We start from the raw sequence: 22,140 nt of genomic DNA on the forward strand, positions 1-22,140 counted from the left end.
GTTCGTTGTTGCAGCTTGCTGCTGAAAGCATTTTAAATGTGACAACTTTCATGAAAGCCTATTATTGAATACCATAGCATGAGCAAGTGTGTTTGTGTAAAATAAAAGAACATGTAAGAGAGTCATAAGGAAAATATTTCATAAGAAAAACATGTATTTTATCTGTTAACATTCTCTTTGACTTCTCTGATCTGAAACATTTTGTTGTGAAAATTGTCCAACATACAGCAAAATTGAAAGAATTTGACGGTGAACACTCAAGCACCATTAACATATTATTGTACTTGCTTAGTCACCTATCTATCCATCAATTTATCCCTCTTTCAACTTCATTTTTTGTGATTTCAGAGCAAATTACAGACATTGGTGTTCTTCCTCCTAAGTACTTCGGACTACATATCATTAAGTAGAGTTCAGTATTTGTTTACAGCTTTTTACCCTTAAATTTATATACAGTAGGGGCACCTGGGTGGTTCAGTTGGTTAGGCGTCTGACTTCGGCTCAGGTCATGTTCTCATGGTTTGTGGGTTCAGGCCCCGCGTCGGGCTCTGTGCTGACAGCTCAGAGCCTGGAGCCTGTTTCAGATTCTGTGTCTCCCTCTCTCTCTGACCCTCCCCTGCTCACGCTGTCTCTCTCTCTCTCTCAGAAATTTAAAAAAAAAAATTATATACAATAAAATACAAATCTTAACTGCACATTTCTTGAGATGCATATATCTGTATAATATAAACCCTTATCAAGGTACAGAATGTTTCTACCCACTCAGAAATTTCCTTCATGCCCCTATCCAGGCCAGTTCTACCCCTAGTCCCTCCCCAAGAGGCAACGCTCTTTTGATTTTTTTCCACAATTAGTTTTTTTTCCTAATATTTCATATCAGTGGAATCCTACAGTATGTACTCTTAGGTAAAGCTTCTCATTCATCCATGTTGTTGTATCAGGATACAGATCCTGAACATGTTCGTTAAGTTATACACCTATGTATTTCATTTTCTCTGGAGTGATTTTAAATTGTGTTGTTTTAAAGTTTGTTTTCTGCATTTTTATTGTTAGTGTATAGAAATATGATTGATACTTTAGGTGTTGATCTTGTATCCTGAGACCTTGTTGAATTCAGTTATTTGTGGGAAATTTTTTATGGATTCCTTGGTTTTCTTTGTATACAATCATGTCATTTACAAATAGAGACAATTTTACTTCTGTCTGTTTCCTTTCTTCTTCTTTTTTCTCTCCTCTCTTTTCTTTTTTTCTTTCCTTGACTGTCTATCCATCCATCCAGTCTTTTATCATTGCATATGATGTTCAGTGCAATTTTTTTATGAATGCTCTTTATCAAATTGAGGTAATTCCCTCTATTCCTAACTGGTTGAGAGTTTTTATCATGCAAGAGTGTTGGGGTTCATCAGTTGCCTTTTCTGTGTCAATTGATGTGGTCATGTGGTTTTTCTTCTTAGCATATTGATATGGTGAGAAACATCATCGTACTGTTGATGTTGAATCAGCCTTGTATATTTGGAATAAATTCTACTTGGTTGTGGTATATAACATTTTATACATTGTTGGATTCTGTTTGCTAATATATTACTGAGGATTTTTTTGTCAAAACTTATTAGAGGTATTGGTTTTAGTTTTTTTTGTACTGTCTTTGTCTAGTTTTGGTGTCATAGTCAAATGAGTTGGATGTGTTTCTTCCGCTTTTATTTTTCAGGAAGAGATTGTGTAAAAGTGGTGTCAATTCTTTATGTTTTTGGTGGAATTCTCTAGTAATGAAACCATGTGAGCCTGGACATTTATTTTTGGGGATTTTTTAAACTAGTGGTTATAGGGCTATTTAGATTGTCTATATTGAGGTCTTGCAGAATTGATCCATTTCTGTAAGTTGTCAAATTTATGAGCATAAACTTGTTTGTAGCATTTCCTTATTGTTAATGCTGCTTTGTACCTTTGTACAAAGTTTCTTTTAGCTCTTAGAGCATATTTAAATTATTGATGTAAAGTCTTTGCCTTGCTCAGAGAATATTCTTTTTAACTTATTTGCTTGTGTGGGGAATCACACTTTCCTGTTTCTTTGCATCCCTCATATTTTTTGTTGAGAATGGGACATAGACATTTTGAATATGTGGCAGCTCTGAAAATCAGATATTTTTCCCTCTCCAGAGTTGCTGCTTATTGCCATTGTTTGTTTAGTGACTTTTCTGAAATAATTTTGTAAAGTCTGCTGTTTCTGTCATGTGTGGCCATTGAAGCCATGGTGCTTCTAACTTAATCATCAGCTAGTGCTTTGGCAGAGATTTCCTTAAATACCTGGACCCCAAATTAAAAAACTCCCAGTTTTTACAGAAGGGCTTTCTCTGTGTGTTGAGGCATACCTTCAGCTCTACAGGCACTTTTCAAGTCTACCTGTTGAGTTTTGTAACAGAAGCTTCAGATTTCTCTAGTGATACGTTATGTTTATGGTATAGGCAAATTCAGGAGTATTACATGATTTTAAACAAAATCAGAGGATTTTTCTAAATAACTACTTCTTTCTTGGCTATGGCTCTTCCTTTAGTGCTGCTTTCCAGAGAAAGTCTGTCTTTGCAGCTCCCCCCACCTGATCTCCCTGTTCTTTTTATTTGATGCTTGTTCTTCAGATGGTGGCTGCAGGTGGGAGAGTAGGGGAATTCTCTGATTTTATTAAGCTTCAGTTCTTAGGTGTACCTGCAACTCAGGGTGAGGTCTTCACAAGGGTTCTGATCCCTTCTTTGTTTTCAATGCTGGACCTACCATGTATTCCTACTCCTCCTCCAGTGATAGAGCTGTTTTCTTATTTTCCTAGCCTGTTTCCAGCTACAGTGGTTTTCCACAGGTACCTTCTTACTGTAGTTTTTATTGCCCCTTCTTCTGTAGATTAGGTTTTTTTTTTCCTTATGGGAGATGAGGAAGACCAGCTGTCTAGGTAGAGTTTTCAGTGGTGGCTTTTAGTCCTCTTTACCAGCTGTAGAGGGTTTCCACTAGTGTTCTTAGATACAGTTTTTCTTGTCTTTTCCCTTGCAGATTAAGAGTCTTGCTCTGTAGGGGAAATAGGGAAGATGGGTTTTGACTACTCTACTCTTCCCAGCCAGTACCACAGGGGAGAGCTTCTCAGGTTCTTGGATTCTTCCCATCCTTCCCTGTAACCAGCTGGTGAGCTTCCTGGAACAAAAACCTGATAAAAGATATAAAACCTTCTTATTACTGGGGCCCCTGGGAATTCACCTTCTTAAACTAGTACACATTCTGCCTTTAGCAGTTTTTCAGGAACTTTTAGCTGAATTTTCTTCTCACTACTCAGTGGTTTACATCTCAGGTAAGCAAATGTTATAGTTCTGTTCTCCCTAAAGGAGAGAGTTATCCAGAGCTTGGATTAATTGAATGATCTGGAACCTCAGTTCTCTAATAGGTTTGTCTATTTAATTTGCAATTTGTTCAGACATGGGAGGATATTGTAAGTGTGGGAGGATACTCTTTTTTATCTCTCTGGAAAGAGCTGAAATGAAAAGTTTTAAAGTCCTAATTTTCCTATCATTTTTCTCTTTTGATTTAGGAAGCAGAAACTCAATATGAAGAGCAGATTGGTAAAATTATTGTAGAGACACAAGAACTTAAATGGCAAAAAGTAAGTATTTTTAGTTTTTATTTCAGATTAGTGTTGTTAGCATCTATTTAAATGAATTCTAATCCTTAATAGCAAAACTAATTTTTAAGTTTCCTAAACATATTTGGGGGATTGTGCATCATTTTAAACAAAGTCTCAAGAGGGGTGCCTGGGTGGCTCAGTTGGTTGAGTGTTCGACTCTTGATCTTGCCTCGGGTCATGATATCAGAGTTTGTGGGATTGAGCCCCACATTGGTGGGATTCTCTCTCTCTCCTTCTCACACAAAATAAATACATAAGCTTAAAAAAAAAGTCTCAAGAATTCTTATTAAAATTGTTTTAATAATATTTGGGCCTCAATAACACTGAGAATAAAATTTATTTTTCAGGCTTTCAGATAATAATGCTAAAAACTACTATGGTCTATTTAATAACATGTGTTATAGAGGAATCAAAATAATTCTTAAGAAGTAAAACCTCAGAATAGTACTTTATTTTCACAGGCTGTTGTTACATACCGTATCTAAAAATTAAAAAACAGTATCAGATCTAACTTTCTCTAGCCTTATCTATATAGAAGCAGTTTTGATAGTGCTTCTCATGCCTTTCCACCAAAGTAATCTTAACAGCTAAAAATTGAAATCTTATTTTTGATGACCCCCTCTTTTCACCATTTGACACTATTGAAACAGAAATTTGGAGGTAACATATCAGAATCAGAATTCAAGTGACAGAGGATAGTTCAAATTGGGAATGATGGGAATTTGAAACCAAACAGGCCCACAAGGTGTGTAGAATTTGGGAGTAAAACTAGAGTCGGATTTTATGAGGCATAGAACTGAAACAGACCTGTCTGTGGAGAGAAAAAAACACCAAGTGCAAACTGTAACTCCATGCCGATTTCAAAATGTAAACTCATCTTGCTTTTGGTTAGAGACAGTCAACAATATAAAGTTATCCAAGTCTTTAAGTTAATCAGTAGATTTAATACAGTCCAATTTAAACGTCCAAGAGTGTGTTTGTGGTATTTAAGCTGATTCTAAGGTTTATGTGGAAATAAACATATTGGAGTGTCTGGAAGATTTTTGAAAAAGAACAGAATGAAGTAGCTACACTAGATTCTTGAATATAAACAATAATAATTAAAGGAGCTTGGTGCTACTTTATTTTATTTTATTTTTTTTTTAAAAATATTTTTATTTATTTCTAGGAGAGAGAGAGAGACAGCGTGAGCAGGGGAGGGTCANGATAATAATTAAAGGAGCTTGGTGCTACTTTAATTGTCTACATGGATAAGTATTCTTTGGCCACTTTGTGTACTTGGATAGGTATTCCTCAGAACATAATAGAGTCCCAAAATAGATCCAGATCATAAGATAAATTAGTGACAGATAAAAGTGGCATTGCAAATTATTGGAGGGAAATTTCTAGGAATTGTCCATATTATCCAGGTTATCCAATTTGTTGGTATACAGTTGTTCCTAGAACTCTCATATACCTTACTAGTTCTGCAAATCAGTAGTGATGCTCCCACTTTCGTTTCTGATTTTAGTAATTTGAGTCTTTTCTTTTCTTAGTCAATCTAGCTAAAGGCTTGTCAGTTTGATCTTTTCAAAGAACAAATTTTGGTTTTATTGATTTTCCCTATTTTTCTATCCTTTTTTCCATTTATATCTGCTCTGATGTTTATTATTTTCTTTATTCTGTTACCTTTGAGTTTAATTTGTTCTTTTCCATGTAGTTCCTTAAGGTGTAAAGTTAGATTGTTGATTTGAGATCTTTCTTGTTTTTTAATGTAAACATATATAACTATAAATTTCCCTGGAAGCACTGATTTTGCTGCATCCCATAACTTTTGGTATGTTGCATTTTGTTTTCATTTATCTATAAGTATTCTCTAATTTCCTTTGTGATTTTCTTCTTTAATCCATTGGTTAAGAGTTTGTTGTTTAACTTCCACAAATTATAAATCTTCCAAGTTTCCTTTTCTATTGATTTCTTCATTCCACTGTGGTCAGAGAAGACTCTTTGCATGATATATATCTTTTCAAATGTGTTGAGACTTAATTTGTGGCCTACCATACGATCAGTCTTGGAAAATGTCCCATGTGCCCTTAAGAAGAATATGTATTCTGTTGTTTTGGGGTAGGGTGTTTTTTTATATTTGTTAGATCTTGTTGGTTTACTGTGTTAAGTTCTCTATTCCTTTACTTCTGTCTGGTTGTTCTATCCATTATTGAGAATGTGTTATTGATGTCTCCAACTATTATTGTAGAATTATCTGTCTCTCCATTCAATTCTGTCCATTTTTGTCTATATAGTTTTATAGGTTTGTCATTAGGTGTTTGTAATTGTTACATTTTCTTGTTGTATTGAAACTTTTATGAATATATAATATCCTTCTTTGTCTTTCGTCACCTTTTGAAAAATTTTTCAGTGTTTTTTAAAAATTTTTTTTTTGAGAGAGCTATGCACATGTGCAAGCTTAGGGGAGGGGCAGAGAATGAGGGGACAGAGGATCCAAAGAGGGATCAGTGCTGACAACAGTGAGCCTGATGTGGGACTCTAACTCATGAACTAGGAGATCATGACCTGGGCTGAAGTTGGAGGCTTAACCCACTGAACCACCCAGGTGCCCTACCTTTTTGAAGTCTATTTTCCATTGTGTCTTTCTGTTTTGTTGTTTGGTTATTTGCATGGAATATCTTTTTGCATCCTTTTATTTTAACCTGTTTGTGTCTTTGGATCTAAAGTGAATTTCTTATAGTTCTTATGTTGTTTATTCATTCTACCAATATTTGGCTTTTGATTGGAGAATTTAATCTGTTTACATTTATGTAATTCCTTATAAGGAGTGACTACTTTCCATCATTTTGGTATTTGTTTTTTAATTGCCTTACAGCGTTTTTGTCCCTCATTTCCTGCATTACTGTTACCTTTTGTGTGTAGTTAATTTGTTGTAGTAAAACATTTAAATTTAATTCTTATTTCCTTTTGTGTATATTCTATAGCTATTTTCTTTTTGATTACCATGGGAGTTATAGTTAGCATCTATCATCATAGCATTCTAATTTGAATTTATATCAGCTTAACTTCAGCAACCTAAAAGTACTCTGCTCCTTTACAGCTCTATCTATCCACACCCTGTTCAGTTGTTATTACATTTTATGTATTGTGTGCCACATAGCATAAATTTTAAAAAAAACTTTTTTTTACACTAACAGAGACTTGTCTTTATTGCCCTGGGGCTGACACTGGATGGGCTGCGGGGAGGGGGGGGAGGGTGTGGCCAGGACAGGGCCTGAGCAAGGGCACAGATCTCAGATCCCGAACCGCCCCCCTCGGAGCTACAGACAGGGCTGCTGCTGTGACAGCCATGCCAGGGGCAGGGGCGCCCTGCTGGCTGTGTGCTTGCACAGCAGCCCTTGGTCAGGATGCCGGCTGCATGGTTACCATTGGCCTGCAGCTGTGGCAGCCGGCCCTGAAGGTCCAGGCACTGCCCCCCACTGCTGCCTCTCGCCCAGTGGTATGGTTGCCGACGCAGTGCAGCAGCTTGTTGGAGGTAGTGGGAGTGCAACTTCTGCCGGCAGCAGCCAGGTAAGGGCTGCGCTGGCTGCCTTGGACAACAGCAGTGTGACTGGGAACAACAGCAGCAGCAGTGTCACCATAAATTAATAATTCTAAAAAATGCATTAGTCATGTAAATTATGTAGAAAGCAAAATGTGGAGTTCCAAACCAGAGTTATAATAATACTAGCTTTTAAAATTGCCCATGTGTTTACCTTTACTTGAGATCTTTATTTCTTATGGTTTTGACTTATTGTCTCCTGTCCTTTTCCATCTCTAAGGGAGAGGTTCCATTGTTGAGGACTTAAATTATATAAAGATATGTCGGTTTCAGAACTGTTTGGATCCCTGAATCTATAGTGGCTAATTAAATCCAGAAAACTTAATTGTCTGTTAGTAATCAGCTTCTTATTTATCATGAATGATAGATTTATCTCCACTGGATAAATCATACCCAAATAATGTATTTTATTCTAACAAAATTCTAAACTTTCTTTGGAATTTTCATGTCCTTTTTGAGCTAAAGCAGTAAGTAGTTAAATGGAGTCAGTCTTAGAGCTCTTCTCATCTTTAGAACAATGAAAACTTGCCCACATATTGTATAAGAAAAGAAATTTAAGTTCCTTAAGGTTCCTCAGTAAACTCCTGAGGCATAGCTATCTAGATAAATTGTTGACTTTCCAAAGACAAAACAGTCACACTATCTTGATCTAAAGGGACACTATAGGAAGCAGAATGTGTATTTATAGTGGTAAAGTATGTAGAGTCAGGTAGCACTGAAGATAAAATAGTATTTGGGTTTGTACTACAAAGAATTGGGGTCACAGTTATTTATTTGTCTTGAACAGATCTTTATCTTCACCTATTGGGTTTCTTGACTGGGAGACAACACTGTTCGAAGACTGGAATAATGTGTGATTCATCCTTTCTCTATTAGGCTTTTGGACTATTGGCTTTAATTCTTAACTTCTGGTTTTAGAGATATTATGTAAAGTAAGGTGGAGGTTTGCTGCTAATATCAGTAAGACATTTTGCCCACACAGAGTACCACTTCATAGAGATCTTAATTTGGTTTGATCATATACAAAGGTACCAGCAGTCAATATCCAAATTAGCTGTAATCTGATTACAAATAGAAAAATTCTCAGAGATCTAAAAAAAAAAAAAAATCAGACAAGAATTTAATTTTGCAATTCTGTTTACATAGCGGATTCCTTTCTCCGATGCTAATGGGTGTGGTGACATAAAGGAGAAAATGTGTCTCACTTGAGAGTCCAAGGATAACAGTTGTAGGCTGAAACAGTGGGGAGTATCTCTGGATTATTAGAGATATTCACTCTCTGAGTAGTTCATTGACTCTGAGGAAGAGATTATGTGATGATGGCAGGATTAATGGTATGAGTAAAATATTTGCAAGATTTCTTATTAATATTTACAGAAAGTTTTCTTTGCAAGTTTGAGGATAAAATGGGAAGTTGGGTGCATGATTTCCCCTCAGAACAGTATCATTGATTTGCCTACTTGATTTTTTTCCCTTTCATTTCCTTAGCTAGTTCAGGAGAGTTTTTCCTCAGTGCCCTTTCTGTTTATAATAAATATCTACAAGTGTCTTTACCAAAAGGCTCACTCCTTCAGTGCTTGATGACTGGAGTGGGAACATTAAGTTGTTTTATATGTAAGACTTCCAGTTTATTCTGCTTTTGTTGTAAGGCTTTTTGAACATCTGGATTTGGAGATCTAGTGATGGGGCTATTACCCACTATAGTTTTTGTTTCATATCAAATCTCTTATTTCCAGATTTAAGGCGGTTCGCAGAAAGTGAGGGGAAAGTTAGGGGTGATATCTACTTCAGGAAACCATCAAAACCCTAGAGGAGAAAGCAGGAAACAATCTCCTTGACCTCAACCGCAGCAATTTCTTACTTAACACATCCCCAAAGGCAAGGGAATCAAGAGCAAAAATGAACTATTGGGACTTCATCAAGATTAAAAGTTTCTGCACAGCAAAGGAAACAATCCATAACTAATAGGCAACTGACGGAATGAGAAAAGATAGTTGCAAATGACAGATAAAGGGCTAGTATCCAAATCTATTNCTCAATAAATTCTTTGCTTGTTTGAGGAAATACTTTAGAGTATAAATTATTTTCACAGAAAACTGGCCAATAGCCTCTGAAAGGCAACATCTACAACTTTTCTAAACCTGTCTGGTTTCCTTTGCCATTTGTGATTTCCTAAGCCATTCTTGGGATCTTCTCACTTTGCTTTTTCCATTCAATTTATTTTTTTCATTTGAGAATATGAATCTTTGATACACATCTGGGAACTAGCAGTATTATTTTTTAAATGTAGCAGTAAGAATTGAAATATATTTTTAAGTTTAATTTTTTTTTAATCTCTATATCCAGTGTGGGAGTCAAACTCATGACCCCAAGACCCAAGAGTCACATGCTCTTCTGACTGAGCCAGCCAGGTGCCCCAAGAATTAGAACATTTTAAAGTAATTGCTAACTTTAGAAAAAATTAAAAAGCTGTGTTAGATAGAAATGTAATTATGGTACATTATATGGCTAAGCATTGAATAAAAATCGCACAATCATGATAGTATAAGTATTGAAGATTGAGGTAAGTCACAATTTTTATGTAACTGTGTTGGAAGAATAGAGAAAACAGATAATTAGGTAATGGTTGTACAAAAAGCTAAACTCCCAACTATCATAATAGGAAGTCGGTAGGTAAAATTCTTAAACTGATAAATCAACATATATTTAGAAACATGGAGTCAAATAACAGAAACATTTGAAGTGGTTCCCACTTTTAGATCTAATGGTTTTAAACTATGAGAATTATTCAGTAAATATAGAAAAAGAAAGTTTGAAATCTTGAATCTAAGAACAGAACACACAATTTCTATCAAAAAAAGAGGGAGAGAAGGAAAAAAAAGAAATGGAATCATACATGTGTATTTAAAAAAAGTACCCAGTGGTAGTTTGGATTTTATAAAAAAATATTTTGGTGAATTTAAAGAATCATGTTGTCATGTGAACATTTGTGCTTAGACAATAAAATGGGTTTCTTTGGGAACTCTGAAAGATTATAAGCTAATGTGTACAATTAATTTTAATAACTTTTGATGAAAGGTATTTTCTTGAAGAAAGCTTTGGAGTCAGCCATGTTTATAGTTGTTTAAAGCAATGCATTTTATCATGAAAAGCAACTGGAAGCAAAATTATTGTATGTTGATTCCATGACAATTACAAAGTCCTACAATAGGTTTAAAGTTGTATTCCAAGAGCATACAATAATAACATACAATAACTATGTTTAACTTTTATTTAAATTGTGAATCCAATTAAAGTTAAAACTTTCAGTTGCTCAAATTTATGTTTTAACTTTTTATACTTTTTAAAATAGGAAACTCTTCAGAATCAAAAGGAAACATTAGCAAAGCAACACAAAGAAGCAATGGTGGCTTTTAAAAAGCAGGTAATTTATTTAATAAGGACAAACACCATAGTTTCAAATATTTCATCTCCTCTGCTCCCATATGAATATTATGCTAAATTTTGCATACTCACGGCAGACAAAAAGAGTTTTTAATGGAAGCAGGAAATAAAGTTATTTTGAATCACAACTGACAATAAAGAGTGTAATGTAGTAGAACAAGCTAGTTAAGGAAAGAAATTGGAAAACTGTTTTCTTTGGAGATGTGTTTTCATCTGTCCTAAGTAAATTAGGTTAGATATAGTGTACTCTTCTTCTTTCTCTCCCTTCTTCCCTTTCTCTTTGATTAGAGTATTATAGGATCTTACCTTTTCTGCTTTCTTCCTTTATCCAAGCCAGAAATAGAACTATGAGGAAAAGCTGAGATGCATGTAGAGAGATGTGAAGGATGCACAGATGTGACTATTATGGACTGAAGTCTCCATAAATACTATCAGCACCTGAGAGCAGAGAAAAACATAATATGTAAAAGATTTTTAAGAAATGAATAGCAACTCCTTCAGTTATTTTGAGTTTTATAGCTCATCTTTATTACCTCAAATATGCTCATGGAAAATATTCTCAGGAAGTGTTTTTCCTTATACCTATTCCAGCATCACCATTTCCCCCCTTTTTTCTTACCTCTTTTTTGTCTCTATTTAAGTGTGTATGTATTTAGAAAGAGAAATGAATTAAAAAATATACCTATATAAAGTAAATCACTAGTTGATCAGTGTTATTTGTAATTCACACTGTAGTGTGGGTTTGTTTAAGCAGATGATAAACTTTCTTCCCCTTAGTCTGAGATGGCCTCACCATTTTAGTCTTTTATTTGAAGACTAAGCCAAATATACCACATAGTATTCTGTAGGAGAGGGCAAATCTGTGTCAAGCTTATCACAGGGACTTTGGGCAAGAGAAGACTATCCAGGTATCTGAATGGTAATGGAGAAAAATGCTCTTGGGCTCTTTTTTTCCTTTGTTTTGGTTTGTTTGTTTCTTCTCCTCTTCTCCCCTGCCTACCACTCTCCTTTTCTTGATTCTTGAATGAGTGAAGTAAGGGATATGGAAAATGAGATGGAGAGTTCCAAAGGAAAATTGTATTTCTTGACAGTTTTGCCTAGTATCATTGGGCAAGTTGCTCAGGTTGCGTCGTGTTACTTGGGATATTTAATTAGTTTTCTTTGGCATGTTTACTTTGGTTCCTGTTTTAAAATATCCCTATTTATTTGACTGCTACATGCATCTTTTAAAAAATTTCAGAAGATATGTCAATGCCAATACAAATGATACTAATTTCCTAGAAGCGTGCCTTCAGAAAATGTTGCATGTTATTAATTATGAGTAAATGGCAAAGTACTGAAGCATTGAAGAAAACAAACTTCTGGAAGGAAAAACTAAATTTTCAAGGGTATTTGGTGTCTCTAAATCAATTTGATTAAATTGTTCATTTCTTTTGGAGACTGGCTTTTGGCTCTTTTATATCTTTCATTATTTTCTTAACTGTAAAAGTAGCACATTCACATTGTATTAAGTCAGAACAATATAGATGCGTAAAATATTTTTATAGTCACTGGCCAGTGTAAATCACTGTTAACTGTTTACTTACCTGTATTTTAATTTTTAAAATTGTTTATCAGTTGCAAATGAAGATGTATGCCTTGGAAGAAGAAAAGGTACTCATTAATTTTTTAATAATTTAAACCATAGTTAAATGCATTTAATTATCACTTGTCAACCATAATGAAAAGCACTAACAATAAACTAATGGGGAATGTTAATTTGTTTGAAATTTTAGAAACAGAAAGACCCAAGGAACTCAAGTTACCTGTTAGTTTACAGTTGATAATCCTGAAACCTAGCAAGATTAAATGACTTGCTGAAGCTCCCATTTTGAAGTGGCACAGTTGAGACTAGAACCCATATCTCATCAGCCCCCAAATTAATGTTTTTTATACTCTGTTGCAGTGTTTCTATTAACCATATTTTTGGTGCTTTATCAATGTAATTATCTATTTTAAAAAAATTAAAGTGATTTTCATCTGGATGCAGACTGGATGCAACTGGAAAAGAAGATACAACACTGAGCAATCCTAGAAATTCACCTGGCATTAAATATTTTCCCTATTTAATAGTTAATACATGTTTTTATTTTATTAATGAACATACTATTTATAAACACTTTTTTCAAAAATTCTCCTGGGACGCCTGGGTGGCTCAGTTAAGCGTCCAATTTCAACTCAGGTCATGATCTCATGGTTCATGGGTTTGAGCCCCATGTTGGGCACTGTGCTGACAGCTCAGAGCCTGGACCCTGCTTCAGATTCTGTCTTTCTCTCTCTCTCTGTCCTTCCTCTGCTCATGCTCTGTCTCTCAAAAATAAAATGTTAAAAAATTTAAAAATAAAAATTCTCATATCTTTTATAAAACAAATATACTCGTATGTATCTTATTAATTAGGATCTATTTATTCTAGTTATATGAATTAAATAATTATATAGTATCCATAAATTCTCAGGAATGCTCTACTGATAAAATGATTTGTAATGATTTTTCATTTCATGATATTTGTCATCTTGTAAAAGTCTTATTGTTCTTTCATGATATTTTGAAGTCATTAGAAATGTAAGTTTTGGTACACATCCAAGTTTAAAGCCTGTGAGATGTTAGTTTTAAAATAGAGGTTTTGGTTCTTGAGCTTTTATATTTTCCCCATAAATAATATCATTTACATTGCAAAGTACTGAAATACAGGTTTTTACTTAAAGGGAAAATATCAACTTGCTACAGAAATAAAAGAGAAAGAAATAGAAGGATTGAAAGAAACGTTAAAAGCATTACAGGTAAAGTAACTTAGTGTTGATTTAAAAAATAGTTAGGCATAAGAGACTCTTAAATATAGAAAACAGAGGGTTCCTGGAGGGGTTGTGGGAGGGGGGAAGGGCTAAATGGGTGAGGGGCATTAAGGAATATACTCCTGAAATCATTGTTGCATTATATGCTAACTAACTTGGATGTAAATTTAAAAGATCAATTAAATTTTTAAAATCTTAAATAGTTTGTATTTTAGCATTATATTAGTAAAATGTCCACTAAACATGTAAATTAGCAAAACAAAGCTGACAAAAGTTCATATATAATATGACATTAATTTTTTCCTGAAAGCCTTGAATTTCAAATTAGGATTTTTCCTCATCTTTTATTTTAAAAAGAAATATTAGGGGCATCTGGGTGGCTCATCAGTTGAGTGTCTGACTCTTGATTTCTGCCCAGGTCATGTTCCCAGGGTTGTAGGATTGAGCCCCATGTCAGGCTCCGTGCTAAGTGTGGAGCCTGCTTAAGATTTCTCTCTCTCTATCTCCCCCTCTTCCCCAGTCGTGTTCTCTCTCTCTCTCAAATAAAAATTCTAAAAATGAAAAAGAAATATTAAGGGGTGCCTGGGTGGCTTAGTCGGTTAAGCATCCGACTTGGGCTCAGGTCACAATCTCACCGTTCGTGGGTTCGATCCCTGTGTCGGGCTCTGTGCTGACAGCTCAGAGCCTGGAGCCTGTTTCAGATTCTGTGTCTCCCTCTCTCCCTGACCCTCCCTGCTCACGCTGTCTTTCTCTCTCTCTCTCAAAAATAAATAAAACATTAAAAAAAGAAATATTAAAATAATTCCATTATTTCTTACTGTAATATAATTAAATAGATGTATATTATTTTTAACCCTCTAGAGATAAAAACACCAAGTCAGGCCTATATATTATAAACTGATTACTTGTGGTCCTTATAAGTTAAAATAAAATAGCATTAAGCAAGTCTGTGCTTATTTTCTGGCAGTACTGAGGTGACGGAAACCTCACATTTGCCTTTTGGTTGTTCACAGTCTCATACAGAATATAGATGTTACCAACTGATGATAACCAACTAATTAGTGATGATTTATTAAATATATTTATTGAAGGTCTACAGTGTGCTAAGCAGTCTTCTAAGTCCTGGAGATATAACAATAAAGAAAAAGGACAAAAACTTTGCTTTTAGAGCTTCCATTCTAGGAAAGATAAGCAATAAAATGAGATTCAAAGAAAAAGATTTTTTTGGGGGGGGGGGAAGATGCCTAATTTTGAAATTTCATCCTATAGATAACATTAATTACAAGGAGCAAAATATGTTTTTATGATGGAAGGATCCCGATGGTCACTACCTTAATAGGGTAGTTCACATCATAGCGTGGATTTGTTTAAACATATGATAGACTTTCTTAGTTGATTCAGGTAGCACAAAGGTTCCCTTTTCTTCACATCTTCACAAACCTTGTTATCTCTTGTCTTCCTGATCATAGCCATTCTACTAGGCATAAGGGGATACCTCATTGGGTTTGATTTGTATTTCCCTGATGAGTAGTGATGTTGGGTACCTTTTCATATGTGTTGGTTATTTGTATGTCATCTTGCTCAAAAAATCTATTCAGGTCCTTAGCCCGTCTTTTAAAATTGGTTTTGTTTTGTTACTGGGACATGTACAAGCTCCTGATACATTTTGGATTTTAACCCCACCCAGATACATGGTTTGCAAATGTTTCTCCCGTTCTGTAGATTGAGTTTTCACTCTGTTGATTATTTTCTTTGATTGCAGAAGCTTTTTAGCTTTATGTAATTCCAGTAGTCTGTTTTTGCTTTTGTTGCCTTGTGCTTTTTGTGTCATATCCAAAAAATCACTGCCTAGACTAATGCCAAGAAATTCTTCCCTTGTGGTTTTTCTTCTGGTAGTTTTATGGTTTCAGGTCTTATGTTTAAGTCTTTAATGCATTTTGAGTTGATTTTTGTATATAGCATGAGATTTTGTATATGATTTCATTCTTCTGCATGTGGATATCCAGTTTTTCTAGTACCATTTTTTGAAGATTATCTTTTCCCCATTGTATATTCTTGGTACCCTTGTTGAAGATCAGTTGGCTGTAGTTGTGTGGATTTCTATTCTATTCTGATCCATTAACCAGTATGTCTGTTTTTATAGCAGTATCATACTGTTAAGATTACTGTAACTTTGAAATAGGTTTTGAAATCAAGAAGCATGATGCCTCTAGCTTTGTTCATCTTGCTCAGAATTGCTTCAGCTATGATTTTCTGGGTGTAGGGCCTTTGGTGGCTCATATGAATTTTAGGATTATCCTTCTATTTCTGTCGAGATGTACATTGTGATTTTGATGCGGATTGTACTGAATTGGTAGATCATTTTGGGTATGAGGGACATTTTAACTGTTAATTTTTCTATCCACAAACATAGGATGTCTTCCTACTTACCTGTCTTTTTAAATTTCTTTCATCAATGTTTTATAATATTCAGTGTACAAATATTTTAAATCTTTGGTTAAATTTATTCCTGAAAATTTTTTTTTTCCTGAAAAATTTTTTAATCGTTGTGAATGGGATTGTTTTTCTTAATTTCCTTTTTGGATAGTTTGTTTTTTGTGTTAGAAATATGGCTGATTTTTGTATGTTGATTTTGTGTCCTGAAACTTTACTGTATTATTAGTTCTAACTGTTTTCGTTGAGTGTTTAGGGTTTCCTACACATCTGATCATGTCATCAAACAGATAATTTCACTTCTTTTTTATTTGGATGTCTTTTATTTCTTGTCTAATTGCTCTGGCTAGGGCTTGAGCACTGTGTTGAATAGCAGTAGTAAGAAATGAGCATCCATGCCTTATACTTAATTGACTGATGTTTACTGTGGGCTTTTTGTATATGGCTTTTATTGTGTTGAGGTGTTATCTTGTGTACCTATTTTGTTGAGAGTTTTTATCATGGATGGATGTTAAATTTTGTCAAATGCATTTTCTACATTATATCAAGATGAACATGTGGATTTCATTTGTAATCTGTTAACGTGATATATCACATTGAATGATTCGCATATGCTGGACCATCTGGCAGCTCAGGGATAAATCCCAATTGGTCATGATGTATGAAACTTCAACATGCTGTTGAATTTGGTTTGCTAGAATTTTATTGAAGATTTGCATCTGTGTTCATCAGGTATATTGGCCTGTAGTTTCCTTGTGTCATCTTTGACTTTGTTATCAGAGTGATGTGGACCTCATAAAATGAGTTGGGAAGTATTCCCTCCTCTTCTGTATTTTGGGAGAATTTAAGAAGGGTTGGTATATTAATTCTTCAAATGTTTGGTAGAATTCATCCATGAAGCTATCTGGTTTGGGGATTTTCTTTCTTGGGAGATTTTCAATTACTGATTCAGTTTCTTTCTTTGTTACCAGTACATTCAGGCTTTCTGTTTCCTCTTCAGTTTTGACAGCTTGTGTGTTCCTAAGAATTTATTCATTTCTTCCAGGATATCCAATTTGTTGGTGTGTGGTTGCTTCTTTTCATTTCTGAGGCATCCATTGTGATGTCTCCTTACATTTCTGATTTTATTGATTTGGATCTTCTCTTTTTTTGTTTAATTTATTCTTTCAAAAAAATAACTTAGTTTGGTGATTTTTTCCTGATTTTTAAAATTTATTATTTTATTTATTTCTCTTCTAATCTGTATTATTTTCTTTTCCTGGTTTTGGGGTTCTCTTTTATTCTGGTTCTTTGAAATGTAAAATTAGATTGTTTATTTGAAATACTTCTTTTTTTAATGTAGACATTTATCATAAAATTACCCATTAGTACTGCTTTTGCTGCATCCCTTAAGTTTGCATATTGTTTTTATGTGTCTTAAGATACTTTTTAAATTCTCCTATTTTTGACACAATTGTTCAAGAGTGTTTAGTTTCCACTTACTTGTGAATTTTCCTGTTTACTTACTGCTCTTGATTCTTCTTTCATTCCACTGTGGGTAAAAAGATATTTAGAATGATTTTGATCTTCTTAAATTTGTTAAGACTTGTTTTGTGACCTAACATGTTCTATCCTAGAGAATGTTTCATGTGTATTTGAGAGGAATGTGTGTTCTGCTATAGGGTAAATTGTTCTGTGTATATCTGTTAGGTCCATTTGACCCATAGTAAGGTTTAAGTCAACTGTTGCTTGATAGATTTTTCTGTCTGGAAGTTCTATATGTTATTGTAAGTGAGGTAGTAAAGTCTCCTACTATTATTGTATTTCTGTCAATTTCTCCCTTCAGATCTGTTGATGTTTGCTTTATATATTTAGGTGCTATGATGTTGAGTGCATATGTAATTGTTATAGCTTCTTGTTGAATTGACTGATTCTTTAGCATTATTTAATGAACTTTTTTGTCTCCAGAGACAGTTTTGATTTAAAGTCTATTTTGTCTGATATAAATATGGCCACCTTGCTTTATTTTTGGTTTCTGTCTAGTATCTCTTTCATCTCTGTACTTTCAGCTTATTTGTGTCCTTAAATCTAAAGTGAGTCTCTTGTAGGTAGTACAGTAGTCCACCTTTATCTATGGGGCCTATGTTTCTAGAACCCCAATAGATGCTTGAAACCATGGATAGTACTGAACCCTAAATATGCTATTATGTTCTTTTTTCTACACATAAATACCTATGATTAAGTGAATTAGGTACAGTAAGACATTAACAACAATAATAATATAAACCAATTATAACAATATATTATAATAAATGTTATGTGAATATGATCACTTTCTTTCCCTTTTTTTTCTTTCTCAAAGTATCTTGTACTAAACTCACATGTCTTTTCTTGTGATGATGTGAGATGATAAAATGCCTATGTGATGAGATTAAGTGAGGTGAATGATGTAGGCATCAGTGACATAGTGTTGGGCTCCTATTAACCTTCTGGTGACACATCAGAAGGAGAATCCTCTGTTCCCAAATGCATTTGACTGTGGGTAATTGAAACCATGGAAAGGGAAATGACGGATAAGTGGGGACTGCCATATATCATTTGATTATGTTTATTTTTTTAAACCATTCAATCACTCTATGCCTTTTGGTTGGAAATTTTAATCCATTGACATTTAAAGTAATTATTGCTAGGTGTGGAATTACTGATGTCATTTTATAAATAGTTTTCTATATGTTTTGTAGTTGTTTTGTGCATCTCTTCTTAACATTTTCCTTTGTTATTGGATGTTTCTGTAGTGATTTTCTTTTATTTTTTTCTCTTCATCTTTTCTGTATGTATTACAGGTTTTTATCCTTATGCTTATATGAAGCTTTGCATAAAATATTTTGTAGTTATACTTGTTTTAAGTTGATAACAACTTAAATTGCATACAAAATCACTACACTTTGACTGCCCTCTCAACTTTATGTTCTTGATAGCCAGGGTTTGCATCTTTTTATATTGTGTATTCATGAAAAGATTTTTATTTTTGTAATTTTTATATAAGGGTTATAAAAGTACATACGATTTATGTACCATAATTATATGTTATGTACACAATTAGGTACCATATCAGTCTTCACTTCTGTATTTGTCTATATATTTACCTTTGCAAATGAGAATTATACTTCCATATGCTTTTGCATTGCTGCTTGACATGTTTTTGTTTCAATCTGAAGAACTTCCTTAAGTATTTTTTATAAGGCAGGTCAAGTGGTAACTGATTCCCTTAGTTTCTGTTTGGGAAAGACTTTATCTTTCCTTCAGTTTTTATTTATTTATTTATTTACTTTAAAAATTTTTATTTATTTATTTTTTTACAAATAGTTTATTGTCAAATTAGTTTCCACATANTAAATGAGAATTTAAAAACTAGGTATAGTTTTCTTGCTAGGGATAGTATTCTTGGGTGGGAGATTTTTCTTTTGGTAGTGAGAATATATCCTCCCACTCCCTCCTGGCCTGTAAGGCTGTAAGGGTTCTGCTGAGAAATCTATAGATAATCCTATTGGAGTTCCCTTTTATGGGACAAGTTGCTTTTCTCTTGCTACTGTCAGAGTTCTCTCTTTGTCTTTGACTTGACAACTTGATTATAATGTGTCTTGTATCCTTCTTTGGATTTATTCTGTATAGTCCTCTGAGTCTCATGAATCTGGATATTCATTTCCCTCCTAAGATTTGGGAAATTGTCATTTATTATTTCTTTAAATAAGCTTTCTGCCCCTTTCTCTTTTCTCCTTCTGGGACTCCCATAATGCTTATATTGATTCCTTTGATGCTATTTTATAAATCTTGTTGGCTCTCTTCCTCCTCTTTCATTTTTTTCTTTTTCAAATGATGTCTTCAGGTTCAATGTTTTTTTTTCTTCTATGTGATTCAATGTGCCGTTGAAGCTCTCTGTTGCATTTTTTTCATTTCATTCATTGCATTTTTTATCTCTACAATTTTTTTGGTTCTTTTAAAAATGATTTCTATCTATATTGAACTTTTTTATACATGTATTTTCCTGATTTTGTGGAGTTTTCTATCTATAGATTTTAAGTACATTGTTTTTTCCTATTAATGACTTATTACATGATCCAGTGGTAAGGCACTTTATCTTCCTGAGCTTCAATTTTCCTTCAGGTAAAATGAAGAAATTGAAATACATCAGAATTTCTCAAATAAGTTCACTTCATGGAGCAGTAACATATCTACATTATTTACTCTGGGTGTCGGGAATAAGGAATTTGGGGAGAGGTACTCATCCATCCACCCAAAAGAGACATGAATAAGAGAGCATAGATAGAAGGTGGTAAAAGTTGGATTGGGAATAATGACCTGCCACATTTTCAGCTCTATAGCTCTATGATGTCATGTTATTTCACTACATTTTTAATGTACTGAATTTTATAAAATTGGGAAAGTAATTATTCCTACAGAACTGAGGGCATATTTAATACATAATATATTTGTACTATTTGAAACAATTTTATTAGGAGTCACCTAACCACAGTGACAAAAGGGATGTTCACTTTGCTTATTTGATTAAGGTAGTATCTGACAAATTTCTTTGCTGGAAAGAGTACTCTTTTCCCCTTTGTAATCAGAGTATTTCATAGGGAAGTACTTTGAAATTATGTAAGTATTATGTTTTTCACCAAACTTTTAATATATTCATTTATTTGTTTATATCAGTATAGACCTTCAGTCTTTGTTTTATACAGTGGATTAAATCTATGACTGTCATTTGTTTTGTTGCCCAAATTACCCTTGATTTGGCTGGTAGGAGTCCTTAAAGTTGATTACTGAATCCTTTGAATATGCCTGCTTTCTTTCAGCATTTTCCTGCTTTTAAATACAAACAAATATTCCAGGATCATTTTGTAATTTACCTGACCTCACACTGGAATGAGCCATTTTCCCATTTTCCATTTTCCATCTTGCCATGATTCCTTTCAGTGGAAAATATATGTAGAAGCAAAGATCTGGGCACATTGTACGCATTACTGTTGATATGTCACTGTTCTCAGACTTTCTTGGTGGACAGAGATCTATGTATGTGTTTACATACACACAGATATCATTTATAATTTACAGTGTTTATTTCCCAGATAATCTATATCTATATATATATAAAAAGCCATGAATTTATGTTACCTCCAATTTTAATACAAAACCACAAGGTTAGTTTTAGTTTATTTTCTTTCTGTATGTATACATTTCTTTCCTCTTACAGTGAGAAAGATGACATTCTTTATCCTTAATATATTTACTTGTTCAATAAACTACCCTGTATAAACCAGTTTACCATTTTGCTGTGTCTTCCTTCCTAAATGAATGCCATCTTTTCCCTGCTTGGACTCTGACACCTTGAGCTGGGTTGCCCTTTTTCAGGGTTGCCCTCATCACCCTACTCAGCTTCTTTTTAAATTTTATTTTATTTTAACTCCAGTATAGTTAACATAAAGTATTATACTGGTTTCAGGTATACAATATGGTTATTCAACAACCCTATACATCACTCAGTGCTCTTTACAAAAAGTGCACTTCTTAATCCCCATCACCTATTTTATCAATCTCTCCCTGTCCCCCATCTTCTCTCTGGTAACATCAGTTCTCTATAGTTAAGAGTCTGTTTCTTGGCTTTTTTCTCTCTCTCTCTTTCTCTCTCGCTCTTGCTTATTTGTTTTGTTTCTTAAATTCCACATATGAGTTAAATCGCATGGTATTTGTCTTTTTCTGACTAATTTTGCTTAGTGTTATACTCTCTAGTTCCAACCATGTCATTGCAAATGGCAAGATTTCATTCTTTTTTATGGTTGAATAATATCCCATTGCATTAATATAATTCACATCTTTATCCATTCATCTATCGATGGACACTTGGGTTGCTTTCATATCTTGGCTATCATATGTATCCCTTTGAATTAGTGTTTTTGTGTATTTTGGGTAAAAAGCCAGCAGTGTGATTACTGGATCATATAGTAGTTCTCTTTTTAACTTTTGAGGAGCCTCCATGCTGTTTTCCACAGTGACCCACACTAGTTTGCATTCCCACCAACTGTGCGTGAGTGTTCTCTGTTTGCCACATCCTCACCAACACTTGTTTCTTGTGGTTTTGATTTTAGCCATTCTGACAGGTGTGAGAATATATAATTGTGGTTTTGATTTGTGTTTCCTTGATGAC

General features: G+C 34.0%; 1 protein-coding gene across 13 annotated transcripts in view; it reads left to right on the top strand.

Moving 5' to 3' along the window:
• CCDC73 (coiled-coil domain containing 73) overlaps nucleotides 1-22,140 on the top strand; it is a 143,149-nt gene that overhangs the window by 57,749 nt on the left and 63,260 nt on the right. For 9 of the 13 annotated variants that reach the window (XM_077772853.1, XM_077772863.1, XM_077772852.1 and 6 more), the window contains 4 exons: nucleotides 3,566-3,637; nucleotides 10,597-10,668; nucleotides 12,306-12,341; nucleotides 13,434-13,508. In XM_077772853.1, coding sequence (XP_077628979.1) covers nucleotides 3,566-3,637; nucleotides 10,597-10,668; nucleotides 12,306-12,341; nucleotides 13,434-13,508 — 255 coding nt within the window. The remainder of the gene's footprint in view (nucleotides 1-3,565; nucleotides 3,638-10,596; nucleotides 10,669-12,305; nucleotides 12,342-13,433; nucleotides 13,509-22,140) is intronic. The other 4 variants (XM_077772855.1, XM_077772854.1, XM_077772857.1 and 1 more) reach the window with 4 other exon arrangements.

Source organism: Crocuta crocuta, unplaced genomic scaffold, assembly GCF_008692635.1.
Source record: "Crocuta crocuta isolate KB4526 unplaced genomic scaffold, BGI_CrCroc_1.0 scaffold382, whole genome shotgun sequence".
In the NCBI taxonomy this organism is placed as follows: Eukaryota; Metazoa; Chordata; class Mammalia; order Carnivora; family Hyaenidae; genus Crocuta; species Crocuta crocuta.